Genomic DNA, 15,757 nt, shown 5'->3' on the forward strand with positions numbered 1-15,757 from the left:
GTCACGTGTGTTCTTTCATCAAGGCAGTAAGAGGGACATACTAAACTGTACTGATGGAAATGCAAAGTTTTATTCACAGGTGGTAATGTATACACACACTGACATAATACAGAGCTGTGATGCTAACACAGAACAAACAGTAGTGCAGAGAAACAGTGGTTTGGTTTGTTTAAGTCAAAACACAAATTATTACAACCTGTGTTCATGATTTCTTCCCTTTTTAATCCACAGTATCCTATGCCTTTTTGCTACAGCTGATTGTTCAGAAAGATTTCAAAGAAACGTTCTGTTTAAACACTCTACTACTAGTCTTTAAATTACCCTTAACGCCACAGGAGAATTCACTTTGAACAGTTTGGATTTCATTTATGTCCCAGCAATTTCAAAAGTCCTGATGATGTGAAATACAGCAGATTTGTACAAGCAAGATATTCAGTCAACGCAGTACAGTAAATATACACATTGCTTTACTGTCTTTGATGCACCTGATTTGTTTTTGGTGAAAGGTTTGGCTCAGAATAAAGTCCACGCGGTCAGAGGCAGCTGACAGGTGGTGCTGTACAGCATGCAGCCATAACACCGTGTGCTATGTGAAAGCAGGTGATGAACTGTAGGGCAGACAGCTAGAGGATGTCAACATTATCAACATTTTATAGCTCAGTCATTGTATCTTCTGTCCCTGTTTGGAGCAGATATCATTGCAATACTTCTTGATCAATTTCAGTGTTTCATTCAGTATATTTGACAATCTTATATACAACATGCTTTTCTCAATGTAGCAGCTAATAAGCAGGAAGACCAGAGTGTATTTTAGTGCATTACAAGGTTCTCCAGTGTGACAGCAGTGGTTTGGTTTGTGGTTTCAACTAACAATAATTTACTGCACTTAGTCTTTTTTTAACTTTTCCAAATGACAACTTTGTTATATACACACAATGTAAGTGATATTCTACTTTGGAAACAAAAAAAAGGACAGGTGATGAGGTTTTTGTAAAACCGATGGCAGGGAAAATGTGTAAAATGACAATCACAAAACACAGTATAAAAATATTTTTTTCTTCATGATGTTTCTTTTTTGTGTAAAAAGAAGCTCTTTCTGCAGTCAGACAGACTGTTGAACAGGTGATTGTCCTGAGATGAAGATGTCACGCACACAACACACACACAACTACTATACACAAACTCATAGAAAAGAATATTACTGTACACTACAGACAACTTAAAGTATGGCTCTAGCACATTCTGTGGCTTTTGTTTTCAGGACCCCAGAGCTGTGGTGCCCTGAACTGCACAGTGGGAATCACATGGCTGGATGCAAAGTCACTATGGTGAATGAGAAAGGAGTTAAGTGGTGACCGGCCCTCATCAGACTTTCAGAGCATGTGCGACTGCTTCTCTCTCGCCGCTTCATTGCGGCCCGTCATCCCCCAGGCCGCCACTCTGTGCAACCCCAGACGCTGAAGCTTTTCCACCAAGTTCAAACTGAAAGTATTCCCTCGCCCCGCTTTGTCCGATGATGAGCCTCCACCTTTGTCTTTTGCTGTGATGCGTGAAGGTTTTGTACTCAGGTTGTAATTTAAGGTGTGGTGAGGATAAGGAGAGGCTGAGATACCGCGCTCTTGCAGCAGCTGCAGGAGTCCAAGTGATGAAGTGGTTACGTTTGTAGTGGTGGTGGTGGTCCGGCTTCCCAGGCCGAAGTACTGCTGGTGGGATGGCGATGAAGTGCTCACGAGCTCACAGTTCCGACAAGATGGCAGGCCGAAAGAGTGAAGGCTGTCAATGAAAAAAAACAAAACAATTAAAAACAAAAATAAAACACAGCCGATAGAAGATAACTAAACAGTTTCTTGCTGCACAAACATGCAAGTTCATACCCAAATTGTTAAAAAAAAAAAAAAGACAATTTAAACAGTTTCCGTTAGTTCACTTGTTGTTAGTGTCTCTATTGATGCTGTAACATGGATAAACATGTTAGTGTGACAGCTGTTATAAAACAGGACATGGTTTGTTGAGATGAAAACCTAGAAAAGTCAAGAGACAATAAAAACAGTGTAACAAGCCAAGAGTACGTGGGGAATGAAAACAAGTTAGAGCACATGTAAGAGCTTAGCAGCATTAAGTGTTAGCAGGAGGAGATGGGTGTGTATATTACAGAAGCACAGTGCATGATTTTCCTTTGAAGTAGCTGTGAGCATTTCAGTTGGATCACAGCAAATGTTTAACATCTCAGTCTCTGACGTTAAACCAAGGTTTAGGCAGAAAAGGCTTAAAGTTATTTAAGGTGGAGTAGTTGATTCTGGAGAAAGATTATAATATAAACCGTCATCAAACGAACTACATGCACGCACACAAATGTAAAAACTAGAGAGTGTTAGTTGTTTCTATTGTTGTATAGTACTCACAACTCTCCTGCTACTAACATCACAACAGCAGCATATCTTGCCAAACTAGAAAGTAAGCTGTCTGCGGGCAAGACATTTAACGTTACAAACAAATCCTGGCTGAAATAACAAGGAAGTATTCTGTGGCTCGGTCTGATCCACTTTGTTACTCATTTACAGAGCCAGAGCTGAGTACAAACACTGGATTTTCTTTCAGCGCACACACAGAGCAGAAAGCTTGTGGACGATGAGGAGATATTTGCTAAATTTGTATTGGGTTAGAATCGTTGACCCCACCTTTGACCTTGATGTTATTTAGTCAAACAAACATGGCACTGTGCCTCCGTCATTAATGATGAAATCCAGCATTCATGGCAAGCCCGCAACAATCAACTCTTACTTTGCCTTTTCTCCTTTTAGAGTTGGAGAAAGAGCCTCGACAGACGTTTTCTGCCACTGTGGGCGTAAAGAGCAGAAGTTGAGGGGGAGAAAAAGCAGCGTGAAAGAGAGGAAATCTGGAAGATCCACACTTATTGAATAAAAGTGACACTGCAAAAACAAAAGTGGATTAATGAACATAATAATGAAGTGGATTCATGAACAAAATTTCAGCAGTTCCTTGTTCAGAGTTTTACGGTAACTCAGGTCCATCAAAACAACACAAAATCAAGTTCAAGCTCATATTTAACTTTAATATCCTGTGAAAAATACACAAATACATCAAAACACGCTCAAAAAAACACACAACGGCACTGGTACAGTACATTGTATGTTTACAGTATGTATATTCTTACCTAGTGGAGGAGGAAGGGATGAGGAGGGAGGGTTGGAGGACTTGGCAGGTGGTAATGGTATGTGTGGGAGAGGTCTGAGGGAGGTTGGGACCGGATGGAGAGACTGCGAGGTCATGGAGGGAGAAAAGGCAAGTTAAACTACATGAGGAGAATTACACTGAATAAGAAACTACAATAGCCAATGACGCTGGAAACTAAAGTAATACTAAACAATTAAAAGGGACACAAAACAATACAAACTTGAATAAAAAGGGGAGAAAGCAGGAAACATGGATTTTAGAGAGCGAATGACAAAGCTAGTGGAAAGTGTGTAGCATGAGTACAGTGTGTTTACAAGTGTCCTACCCATGCCGTGTGCTCCAGAGAGGTGCGACAGGTCGGGTTCATCCTCCTCCAGGTCGTTCAGACTGTAGACGTGCTGTATGTCGACCTCGAGCTCCCTGAAGTCTTTAGTCAGGACGCCTGGACGTGGATGCAGGATGCCTCCCAGGTTTGGTTTGGCCAACTGCTGCCACTGGTGCAGAGTCACCGAGCCTGACAATGACAGAGTAACTTCAGCTGACGCAAGTTCTGATACGATGAACTTAGACGTTATTTATACTGTAAGTATAAGTACAATACTGTACTGTACTATACTGTAAAATAAGTACAATTTATAACGTCTTGGTTTTGATGGGAAAGTTCAAAAACTTTAAGAGTCACACTGTACTCATCCTGTGAGTGTCTGTCACAAAACAAATACAGCCATGATATTACAAAAAAATCTGAGCAACAGTTTTAAAGTATTTTTTGTAAACAAACTTTTACAATCAGTTTTTTACTAAAATGCATTGTGTGTCAAGGTGATGCTTTTACCTTCCAGAGGTTTGACGATCTGCAGGCGGTCGGGCAGGTAGGATCTGGATCCTCCCGAGGAGCCACAGGAGTGCCGTGAGCTGCCATTGGAGTAGTTGGTGCCCGTCGATGCTGGTGGGCTCGAGGCCAGGCTGTCATTCGGTGTGAGGAAGCCACTTGAGCCCTCACCCTCCTCGCAGTTTGCTGCCAAGGCATGGAGTTTACGCTCACGTTCCACATCGAAGAAAGGCCGCTCAGAGGAGTGGTTCTGCTGGCGGGCTGACAGGCTGCGCAAGGCGGCTTCGAGGTCCTGGCCTCCCGGTGTGCCTGGCTGGCCCAGACGTTTTGGCCCACTATGGGGAATAGATGTAACAATGATTTAAAGAAAGAAATTACCCAAAGAAAGTCATTTTAGATTCTAGTCAAGAAGGTTTTTGAAAATACCAAATGCGTTTATAAAATGATGACGATTTTACATTTGATATAATACTGAAAGTATGTGCAAACATACCTGTTGTCTTCTTTCTGAGCATTATTGGAGCTGGGCTTGTCCTCCAGAGTAAAGCTGGCATTATCTGAACCATAGTAGCTGGTTCGGGGGGTGCTGGTACAACTGGAGCGAGTGGACACAGGGCTGGAGCCAGGCAGCCCCGGAGAGTGGCATCGAGACCGCAGCCTCACAGCCTTGTTAATCACCTTCACGGTTTCAAACACACGCCACGGGTGGTTCCTGCCAGGAGAAACAAGGCATTAGGGGCCATAAGAAGATTGCACAGAAAATACATCATTCATCTCAGCTGCAGACCTGAAAAAAGTTTGTAATGGAAGAGGGATGCTTGTTGTTGTCCTATGCAGGGGTGTCCATTCAGATCTGTTCCCTCTAAATTAATGGGCATAATGGTTCAAGTTCACATACCCACCCACTCCTTCGGTGTTACCTAACAATCAAAACTATCTGCTTCATCAGGACTCTTTGGGTGTGGTTTGATCAGATTTGATTGACAGTTGCCTGGCAACATGAACACTCCAAAACTGTCAACATATTTTCATTCAAATGTTGCTAAATCCTGATTGACCATGCTACAATGATTTTACTGAGCAGAGACAAAAGAACTTTCTGAATTCTACAATGAACTATTCCTCAACAGGAAAATACAAACATAAAGAACAACACACACTTTGACTCAAAGCGTTACATTCAGCTAGCCTCAGTATCTTTATTCAGTCGACATGAAGCACCAAACCAAGAGAAGAAACAAGGTAAGATTTTTCTCATCTGACCAAGATCAATCTCTAATATTAATTCACTTTTTCTAGTAGTCCTTTAAATTGTCTGAACTTTATGAATTTATGTGAACAGGGTTTCTCTTTATATTGAATCATAAAAGACTCTTTTCCTGTTTCTTGTTATTTTTAATTATTTGCATGAAAACATATTTTTTTAATATAACGTTACTACAAAGAACTGTTATGTACCTACGAAAACATCATTTTATTCTCCAACAAATTAAAAGTAAATGAATGACCAAAGTGACAGACTGTTTGCAACAATTATATACAAATTTTAAATTGTTGTCATGCTTAAAAAAAAAGCCCCTCTTTTTGAATCTATAGGAACAAATTATGAAATTTAGAGGACCTACAGGTGATCTGTTGGCAAAACTGATCAAAACAAACCAATCTCTTACTGTTCCATGATAATGGTACTAATACATGATAATACAACAAATATTTCATACACAAACAAATAAGCTCAGCGGGGAAAACTGTGCACACGCCAATTTTCAAATAGTTGACCACTAGTGAAAAATTGCTCGATAAAATGAATTAATCATCAAACTTGCACTACAATTACTTCCAGCTCTTTAACTCAGACACTTTACACTGTAGCGTATGGCTGAATGAGTCTGATTCCCTGTGATGGACTAGCTAGATTTTGTTGTCTTAAATGAGAAATACCTCTTTATAGCTACAGTTTTCCTTCAAGGTAAGTGTAAAAGGCTGTTTGTGTGTGATTGTGAATTTAGCCTAACAGTACTCATTTCTGTCTTAAGAGAAAGAAGCCTGATTATGCTGGCAAACATCGCAAGCCACGTGCATGCAGTCCAGCTGCAGAAGCCAAAGTGATTGCACTTAGACAAGTCCTTCAATCAGTTCAGAAGACCAACCAGAGGCTGGTCTCCTCAAACACAAATCTGAGGAAGCAGGTTAAGGAATTCACGTTCATGGAGATGAGTTGGGTAAAGGAGAAGAGTAAACTCATGCAAGAAAACATAAATATACAGAAGACACTTGGGACGAAATACATCCGCGCTAAACATGAGATCAACTGGTTGAACAAAGCTTTGAAGCGCGCTACAATGTGGAAGGGAAAGGAAGAGAATGAAAGGCTTGAAGCTGTTAAGACGGCAGAGCAGGAAAGCTTGAGACTTAGAGAGTGTGAAGAGACAAACGATGGCTTTTGCAAAGGAGACAAAAATCTGAATGAGGCAGAAAGATGTACGTCCCCAGAGACAGCGGAAAATAAATGTAAGACCTTGGGGGTCAAGCTCAACAGGATGACAGAAACAAGGTATGTCAGTTCATTTTCATTTACACTCATTTTGCTTTGTTTTCGAACAACTTTATTATCAAATAAATGATCCGCCCAGTTCAGATATACTGTAGTTTGTTGTCTTCTTTTTTTACAGGAGCATGACTGAAAAAAGAAGATCCTTGGCCCACTGTTCCTGTCCTTCATCTTAGTTTTGAGCACAGCGGCCTCAAGAAGTATAATTACATTACTTTATGAAGTACTGTTCTCATCCCATCAAACACATTATAAAAATCAATATAAATAAATTGGAAATACAAGTACCTCAAAATTGTACAGTATTTGAGTAAATTTACTCACCACTGGACTAAAAATATATTAAATGAAAACAAGATTATGAATGTATGTCACTCAATGCATTTTGCTGATATATAGCTACAAGCACTGTTTTCTTCTTTTCTTAGTGTGATTTATATTTCTTAATTTATTCCTTAAAATTCATTGAATACTTATATTGCCTGTAAACATCATACGTTCACTGCATAAAAGTATGAGAACACATCGATCTTTGAAAACATCAGTCATTCAACTTGGATTTATGTAATACCTACTACTACTACATACACACACACAATCACAGACTCACCTGTACTCTGAGGGAGCTGGGGTGTCCAGGCCTTTGCGGAAGGTGCCCTCAATCTCGGCCGCCAGTGAGTCCATGGGGAGGACAGAGGCCAGTGCAGTGTACCGCTGCACCGTGCTGTTGGGTAAGCTCTTATTCCGCAAGTTTTTGATATCCTCTCGGGCCTCACGGAGCATGTCCTCACACTCTGAGTACTTGTCCTGCAGGTCCTTGAGCTGCAGACAGGGGGAGACATATGTGTCAAACGGTAGTACAAGAAGAATACATTGTGCCATTCACAATGTAGAAGCTGGGTATCAGGTATGCTTCTAAGAAGATACACAGGACTGTAGGGGACACAGAGAAGGTGTTTCTGGGTAAGCATGTGGAGGCTCTCAGAAGTCTGAATTAGTCTGTTTAGATATAATTTTATTTATAAATGTATTTCTCAACATGATAATAGTGTTCAGTAACTAGTTTGTTTCTAAACATTATGGTTTGGTCCCACTATAACATTCAGTAAAAGAAGGTTAGCTTTGCAAATGTTTACATATGACTCCTGTGCATGTTTGCAGACTTGAAAGCACAAAGGTTTGTTTTAGTTGTCAACATTCTGATTGCAGCCATTTGGAAAGAAAAATAAAACTGAGCTCAGGTAAGAATTTGAAAGGATTCTGTTCCAACTTCAAGTGTATATTTGGTCAAAGTGAGTGTCTTGCCTCTGATTTAAGTTTTAGCTGGCTCTCTCGGGAGGCACTCAGGTTTTGGTTCAGCTCCTCATTCTCATGGGTGAGCTAGAGGGACAGAGAGGAAAGTTAGGAAAGTTTTATTGTGATGTGACATAAATCCATTTGACAGCATTCAATGTGACCTGTTACATAACTCTTTAAAAAGTCAGCAACTGTTTTATGTAAGCACCTTGAGGGCACCTTGCCTGGTGAGTGAATATGTGTGTGTGTTTGTGTTTCGCTCACCCCTTTGCAACGGGCCTGCAGGTCAACAATCTGAGCGAGCAGTGAGCTGATCTCCTCCTGCTGTCGGAGAGAGTCCTCTACTTTCCTCGCTAGCTCCTCTGACAAGTCGACCACCTGCTTATTGACAGTGGCTGAAACACACAAGTCTCGTAAATACTCCTGTCACTCCTCGTCTCTGCTTTATTTTTATATACTCAAACAAAACTGTCAACACTTACAGAGTTCTTCCACACACACCATCATCAGCTCCTGTTCTTGCTCCTCGTAGTTGGTGGTCTCGGTTGTGAGCTCGTTGGCCTGCAGAAATAACGTACATTAATGACTTATTTATAGTTAGAAGTGTGTTTAGCTTGTATTTACATTTATACAATGTATAATAAGACGGAAAACTAAACTTTAAACAGAAATGACCATAAAACAATGCTGAATGTCTTTACTTGTTTTTACATTTTTGAGAAACTTTCATTTCAATTCACTCTGTGTGAGAACTTTGCAGTGACGCATACCTCTAATCTCAGTTTGCGGTTCTCGTCCTCTAAACCCTTCAGTTTCTGCTGCAGGAAGTCATAGTGGACGAAGTTGCTGAGAGAACTGCATGATTCGTTCCTTTTTATGCTGCAACAAGAAAAGAAACAGTTGTCTGCTTTAGACATCTTTCTGTTTTTCTCACTTAGAAAACTTGCAGAACGAATCTAAGCAAAAACAAATGTGTTTATTTAGCCAGTTATTTTGTAACTAAGTGGTAATGAATGAATGAAATAAATAAGCTGCTGCAATGAAAAGAAATTAAAAGAGAACAGTAATGAATAGGGATCATCATTAACTGCTGATGGGAAAGAGTTTAGCTGAAAGCTTAGCCAGAAACTTAGAGAGGATCAATGGAGAGGCTGTGACGTATGTTTACTTACACACAAACTCAGTGCACTGAGGATTATTAACATTAAGGGATCTCTTTTATACCACTGAATAACTATAGCAGGGAGGCTGTTGTTAATTCATTTTGTGTTATGGTACAGCACAAATAATTGGTTTCTGTCTATTCTATTCCTCACACAACAACATGTTATGAGTTTTTTGAAAGGCAAGAGGTTGCTCTATACGTTTTGAAAAGAAAATGAGGTGTATTTTCTGTTTCAGTGTGGTAATTGTTCAGTCAGTGAGTACCATGAATTACACTCATTCTTATTTATTTTGGACTAAGTCACAAACCTACACTTTGCTTTAATGGACTAGTGTAAAGGATTTACATCTATCTGTGAAGTTGCAGACTGCAAACAACTTAACACTGCTTGCGTCTGTATTTGATGATGTGGGAATGAGAATGTGATGAGAAGTGTGTAGGAGACTTTATCTAATTTAAACTAGCAAAAGGCCTTATCTGGATCTAGAGTCAGTGTTTGGCTTCTGGGCTAGTGTAGATACATGGCGGCTACCATGGAAGAGGACCTGTTCCCTCTGTAGATAACAACCGCTCATTATAAAAGTAACAAAAACATATTTTTAGGTGATTATAAACTAATGAAAACATACCTATTAATATAATATTACATTTTTGCCAAACGATCCTCCTAAATGTTAAACTAAATACTATATGTTTTCAAGTAGCAAAATATTTCCACCTCTATGTACTGTGTGTGTGTGTGTGTGTGTGTGTAAACTCACGGTGAGCGCGCTTCAGCGTTCTCGATCTCCTCAGTGCTGGCGTAGAACTGAAGGAGGTCATCTCGCATCGTGAGCTCATGACGAAGTTGAGCAATCTAGAAAAACAGTAACCTAATATCATTTGAGCTCAGCAGACTGTATTATATATATAATCATGTGTGATCAGTGTGACTGTACTAGTGTGTACTATAGGTTTGTTTATACCTCTTCCTTTGCTATTTCAAGCTGTTCATCCAGCATTTCATTGCGTGCCGTCAGTTCTTGGTTCTGCTTCAGGAGGGACTGACCGATCCGCGCTGCTAACTCGAGATCCCGCTCTTTCTGCAAAGTGAAATGTAAATACTGCATTTAATCTAATGAAAAATGCATAATAGTATTTATTTATTTATTTATTGTCTAAATTTAGCAGATACAAAAACCCAGTTTTAGCAAGGAAATCACATTGCACATTTTTTTTAACAACAGCACAGCCAGAAACAAGCGTGCTGAATAGGGTGACAAACAGCGATGGTCAGTGAGGCATATAAATTTAATCCCCTATAATCCCGTTAACCTGCTGTGTCTCTCTCTTACCTCCTCCAGCAGGTGGGTGACTGCCTTGATGTCATGATATGTCTTGGTGACCTGGCCCACTCTGTCTGAGCACAGCACTGCGGGAGGAGGGAGGGAGGGATTTAATGAATGGAGGAAGAGACAGGAGACAGAGCTGTAGAATGCATACAAAAGATCCTGTAAGAACACAGACTTGCTGACTATTTGTGATGCGATTATAATGGGCTTGTGAGCAATAACAATTAGCCAATAGGGGCTGCTGTTTTGATTTTGACTGACCTCTTCCTCCCATGTCTATCTTTCAACATGCTACTTAAGAAGCCAGCATTGCTACAACAGAAATTGACTAGAAGAGCACAGTTTTCACTTATGAGAGAGAGAATAAAGTTTGATATCTTTTATTCTATATTTTTTTATAGAATATATATATATTATATTTTACATATTGATTAACTTTTACTTTATTTATTAAGACAATATTATATTTCTGAGCAGTTAGTGCAAAAATTAACTTGGCAATCCCATCATGTGTCCAGTGCTGTCAAGTCTCTTTCCCTTTAATTATCTATTAAAAGTTTATGGTTTTTTGTTGTGCTGCTCTGACGGAAAATGGATTATTCATAGATTATTGAATCATATAAGTGAAGAAAGAGAGGCTGCCCTTCTAAACATGCCCTTGTCACATAATTATTGTGTTAACCTGTAACAACACACAGTAGTCTATGTATGAATGAGTGCCTCAAGTAGATCTTGTTTCTCCTTTAAGTTTCCACAGCTACACACCACAACATCTCCAAGTGGTCAGCCAGATACTGATCCTCTTAGCTTGATCCTTTTTAGCCCAGATAAGACGCCAATAAAGACCTCGTTCTCCTGAACACCAATATAGCTCAATGGGAGAGACTGCCAGGGATGAACTGACAAGGTGTTCATGCCGGCAGGGCAGGTAAAGCATGGAGGGATCATTGTGACTGGCTATTGACCTGCAACTTTGTTTACATCCTGGAGAATGGTTTGTTTATGTCCACTTCAAAGTCAATAAGGTGTTGAAGGTCAATGAGTGATCTTCTCAGTTCTGATGGATTTAATATTGACGTGGTTCCATTAATGAACTGTAGTAACAAAACAAGCCAAAAGTATTAACAATAACTATTAAGTCCAATACTGCATTTTAATTGTATTCTATTTATTTTATGTTATTATATTTTTAATACTACCTGCAATTGTAGGTTTTATGCTTTTTGGAGCAGGATCTGTTAAAAGGATGTACAAAACTTGACGGAGCTAGCATGCGATTCTGAATGATGCTGCATACCTCTAAACCAAAATCTGTTGTGTAATCTTACTTTGGTACAAAGCTTAGCTGGACTAAAGAGATGGGAGGTTGCCATACAGCAAAGTAATTAGATTGAGGTTCTAGAATTTGGCCTGAAAAAACAGTGATTGGATAGCTGTATCAGTGTCTAATCAGCCTAATGGAAAGAACCTAACCTTGGGCTGAACTACTGCATAGTAAAGTATACTGTAGCTGCTCATGAATTATATAACATTAAATCATGTCTATGTCTCACTGTGGGGTGATTTTTCTATCCTCACTAAGTAGATTAAAGAGTAACACAGAGCAAAAAATTTGTAAGTGTGATAGTTCAAGTATTTTAATTTATTTTTGCCAGACACATTCGCAGCAAACAGTATAGGCATCATGTGTCACAGTCACTCCAGCAGAATTGATTTTGGGTCACAAAGATCACAAAACTGATGATGTTGGAAACTTTTAATCTAATTTAAGGGCTCAATGGTAGGCGTGGCAGTAGGGCCAATTAACTTAAACACTGAATCTTACGTCATTCTAATTTATTAAATTTATTAAAAAAAAAAAATCTTCGGATCTGAAAAGCCAAATGAGATGGTAAGTAATAAACTCTTTAATTTTATATCTTAATTTTAAAGCCAGCATGGATGAGAGGTCCTTTAAAGCTCTATAAGGAACTTACACTTATAAGTCTTCTTAAGCACAAAAGGTCTAACTGGGTAATTAACAAAATACATTCCATAAATTAACAAAGGTTGATCAGATAACGATCGACAATCAATCGACTGTCAGCAGGTTTCAGATACTGTGTACAAATTATTCACCCAATCCAGTACGAGTCATTTAAATGTTGTCACATTTAGAAAAAAGTTCACTTAAAAAAGTTACTTTGGGCGCCCGGTTAGCTCAGTGGGTAGAGCTGGCGACCCATGCACCAAGGCTGAGTCCTTGCTGCAGCGGCCCAGGGTTTGAATCCGACCTGCAGCCCTTTGCTGCGTGTCTTCCCCTCTCTCTCTTCCCCCCTTTCCTGTCTCTCTCCAGCTGTCACTATCATAAAGGCAATAAAAGCCTAAAAAAATACTTAGATCATATGCAGTGGTCTGCTGATTTATTGTCCCCCTAATAATTAATGAGTTTTTTCCCCTGTTGTTTAATTAATTTTGCTGCAAGGGCTGAAATACATTATATAACAGGAATTTAGAGATAATTTTAATCAGTCCAATCCTCTATGGTTCAGGTTCAATTTGGAACTAAAAGCACTTATTTGAGGTTAGGGAAAATATTGTGGTCCCGGTCAAAAACACTGGTTGACAGTTAGGAGCTAGGATGCAAACACTCAGTCTCCTGTGTCTAACATTATTGACCGAACCTCTTCCCTAAGAGGTTTTGCTTCTGACAGACAACAGTCATTGCTTGCATGACTACAAGAGTTCCTGGTCAGCAAAATTTAAACATAGGTTGAACAAATTATCCATGCTTTTGTTTATCTTGTGAGTTCAGGATTGGTGTTTGTTTCCATTGTCACTTAATATTTAAGTGAGTTCTTCATCTTCGCTCTGTCCACATGACTTTTTTGGTCCAATGAGCACCCAATCCCTCCATTTCCCGTAGGGCATCAAAGTGTTCTTCTTCTCACAATTCCCTCTATTGTCAAGTGTTGTACTATTTCTTACTATAGTTAAATTTGCTAAAAGGCACATTGTTATCCACACAGTTTTCCAATGTGAGAAAAGCTTTAAATTTTACTCACATTAATTTATGAAAGTCTTGCATTTTTAAAATAAACATTAGCTTCTTACATTCATTATATTAAGCATTCCAAGTGATATTATATTCTTTTATTTGTTTTGAACAGTAAATAGTTATGTTGCTGCAGTAGTTTTGTTATGCATAACACTTCTGTTTCCCATCCTCTAGTAAAATAGACAATACTATTTCTGTACTTCAAAGTACTAATTTGTCAGTGTCCACTGCAACAGCAGTCATGCGTAGCAGGCAGAAACTGAAAGTGACCTCATTGTCGTTCTCCAAATACCACAGGGGCGGCCCCCTGTCTTGGCCCGGTATAAAGTCTACAGGGTGTTGCCCTGGTGAGTCTTTAAGTGACAGAACCTAATTCTCAGCACATCAGTCAAGAGGGGCACAGGAGGGAACCCGCTGTGCGAGCAGGAGCTGGTGAAGGTAGCACAATTAGTTGAAGAGGTTTGATTTTTCCCCCTGTCTTTGTCCAAACGTCCTTTCCTCACCCTGGCAGTCGACTTCCACATGGGTCACAGTTCAGCTCAGTGACATGTGTACCAATGGGTTGTGAGAATCTCCAGGGGAGGCATTACATGTCTGTGATATATCCAGGGCTAGCCTTTACTGCAGACTGCAGTGGAGGGTTCTTTAACACATTTCCACTGTATACATCTCATTTTAGTTTATTTAAAGGCTGGAATGGCAGTTGCTACTGTTGCTCCCTGACTGTAGCAGCATCCCACATCTCAGAAAAGTTAAATCAGTGAACATCTTAAAGCATGACACTCACTTTGTTCACAACTCTCTTAGTTTTGTACATTGTCTCCTTTATCTCTTTCATTTACTCTTTGTCCTATAAAGTTTTTAGTAACTACTGATTACATATCAACAACAAAGTGTTGGATTTATTTTTTTGCAAAACCCGAGAAGGTATGTCTGTATATCATGTTTATCATACAGAGTGGTTGTGGTATAAACAAGATAATAACCTCTGAGGTCGTCTGCTTCTGAATAAAGAATATCTCCTTGGAGGCAAAGAACCCCCTCCGGTGTCTCTGAGGGTGTTATTCTCAGAAACATAACGGGGGGCACCACAAAGGTGCTCTTGGTTAAACAGCCTGTCTGTCACACTATAACCAGTCCGCAGCCTCTCTGTCCCACCAGTAGGTAGGTCGTAGCTAGATGCTATCTTTTTTTCCTCCTAATAATAAAGAACATGTGGAGGTGGGTGTGGTTCAAGAGAGCCATCCTGGATCGGATGGGTTTTTGCCCCAAGGATCACCACCAGTCCGCCGCCCTGGGACCGTCCGACTGTCCTTTTGTCTACGCACAGCAGCTGAAGGACGCTGCCTCCAGGTGGCTGCAGCCGGGGGAATCCGCTGGTGAGAGACAGATGCTGGAGCAGGTGGTGCTAGAACAGTTCGTGGAGGGGCTCCCGACCAGGACCATGGAGTGCCACCGACCGGCAGATTTGGAGGCCGCCATCACCCTCGCCGAGGANNGAGGCGGCCCTCTGCACCCACCCGACCAGTACCGGCGCCCCGCAGGAGACCCACAGCCCCGCTTACCCCTTGTCAGGATACGTTTGCCCAGCCTCTCCCTCTGCCTCATGCTAACCTACCCTCTGTTTTCTCTCCATCTCAGGGTCCAGCCGCTACGGGTGCTGCTCTTGACCCACAGAGGGTTCCTCAGGCGTTGGGGCAGGAGTGAGGTCAGTCAGGTGATCCAGGTTGCTGGCCCACCAACACCCTCTCCCAGTTCAGGAGGGACATACAGCGTTCCGGTAAGGATTCAATAGGGTATACATCAGGCAATGGTGGATTCAGTCTGTATGCAGTCTATAATTCATCCGAACCTGGTTCGACCTGGGGCCTGGGGTGGATATTAGGTGTGTGCATGGGGATGTTCACAGATACCCGGTTGTGCCGGTGGAAATTAGATACAAGGGTAAAAAGCATACTGTTAAGGCTGCGCTTAGTTCCCGCCTGATGCACCCCTTGATTTTGGGCACGGATTGGCCTGGGGGCAGAGATTGTGGCGTAGAGGCACTGCCTTCTGCGGATATCGAGCTTCTGCGATAATTCCACTCTAGGACTATCACAAAAACAATAACAACCTGCCACTCCAGTTGAACATGCGGGCCGATGAGCGTCCATGCCGTACTATTACGGGTTCAAATGGAACCCTCAATGAGCGGCTAATGGACGCAAAGGGCCGCTCCCCCCTCCCCGCTCTGCCAGGTGTCTCCGGACCTGCCTTGCGTCCCACTGCAGCACAGCGCACATATTTTATTTGTCTACTTGGTCGATGAACGGCACCCCCCAACACACTGCCCCACTAATCTATTTAAAAC

General features: G+C 40.9%; 1 protein-coding gene across 1 annotated transcript in view; it reads right to left on the reverse strand.

Moving 5' to 3' along the window:
* Window positions 1–48: 48 nt before the first annotated feature.
* The window catches only part of si:dkey-28e7.3 (trafficking kinesin-binding protein 1), a gene marked incomplete at its 5' end in the record, with an annotated part of 24,459 nt that continues 8,750 nt past the window's right edge, over window positions 49–15,757 (reverse strand). Inside the window, 13 exons of the mRNA XM_035660306.1 lie at window positions 49–1,773; window positions 3,176–3,278; window positions 3,521–3,709; window positions 4,031–4,362; window positions 4,521–4,739; window positions 7,189–7,400; window positions 7,884–7,958; window positions 8,139–8,269; window positions 8,357–8,435; window positions 8,645–8,753; window positions 9,801–9,895; window positions 10,005–10,121; window positions 10,374–10,450. Of these exons, the coding sequence (XP_035516199.1) occupies window positions 1,374–1,773; window positions 3,176–3,278; window positions 3,521–3,709; window positions 4,031–4,362; window positions 4,521–4,739; window positions 7,189–7,400; window positions 7,884–7,958; window positions 8,139–8,269; window positions 8,357–8,435; window positions 8,645–8,753; window positions 9,801–9,895; window positions 10,005–10,121; window positions 10,374–10,450 (2,138 nt within the window). The remainder of the gene's footprint in view (window positions 1,774–3,175; window positions 3,279–3,520; window positions 3,710–4,030; window positions 4,363–4,520; window positions 4,740–7,188; window positions 7,401–7,883; window positions 7,959–8,138; window positions 8,270–8,356; window positions 8,436–8,644; window positions 8,754–9,800; window positions 9,896–10,004; window positions 10,122–10,373; window positions 10,451–15,757) is intronic.

The sequence above is a fragment of the Morone saxatilis genome, unplaced genomic scaffold (genome assembly GCF_004916995.1).
Source record: "Morone saxatilis isolate NCDOM2014 unplaced genomic scaffold, NCSU_SB_2.0 Contig17, whole genome shotgun sequence".
Taxonomy (NCBI): domain Eukaryota; kingdom Metazoa; phylum Chordata; class Actinopteri; family Moronidae; genus Morone; species Morone saxatilis.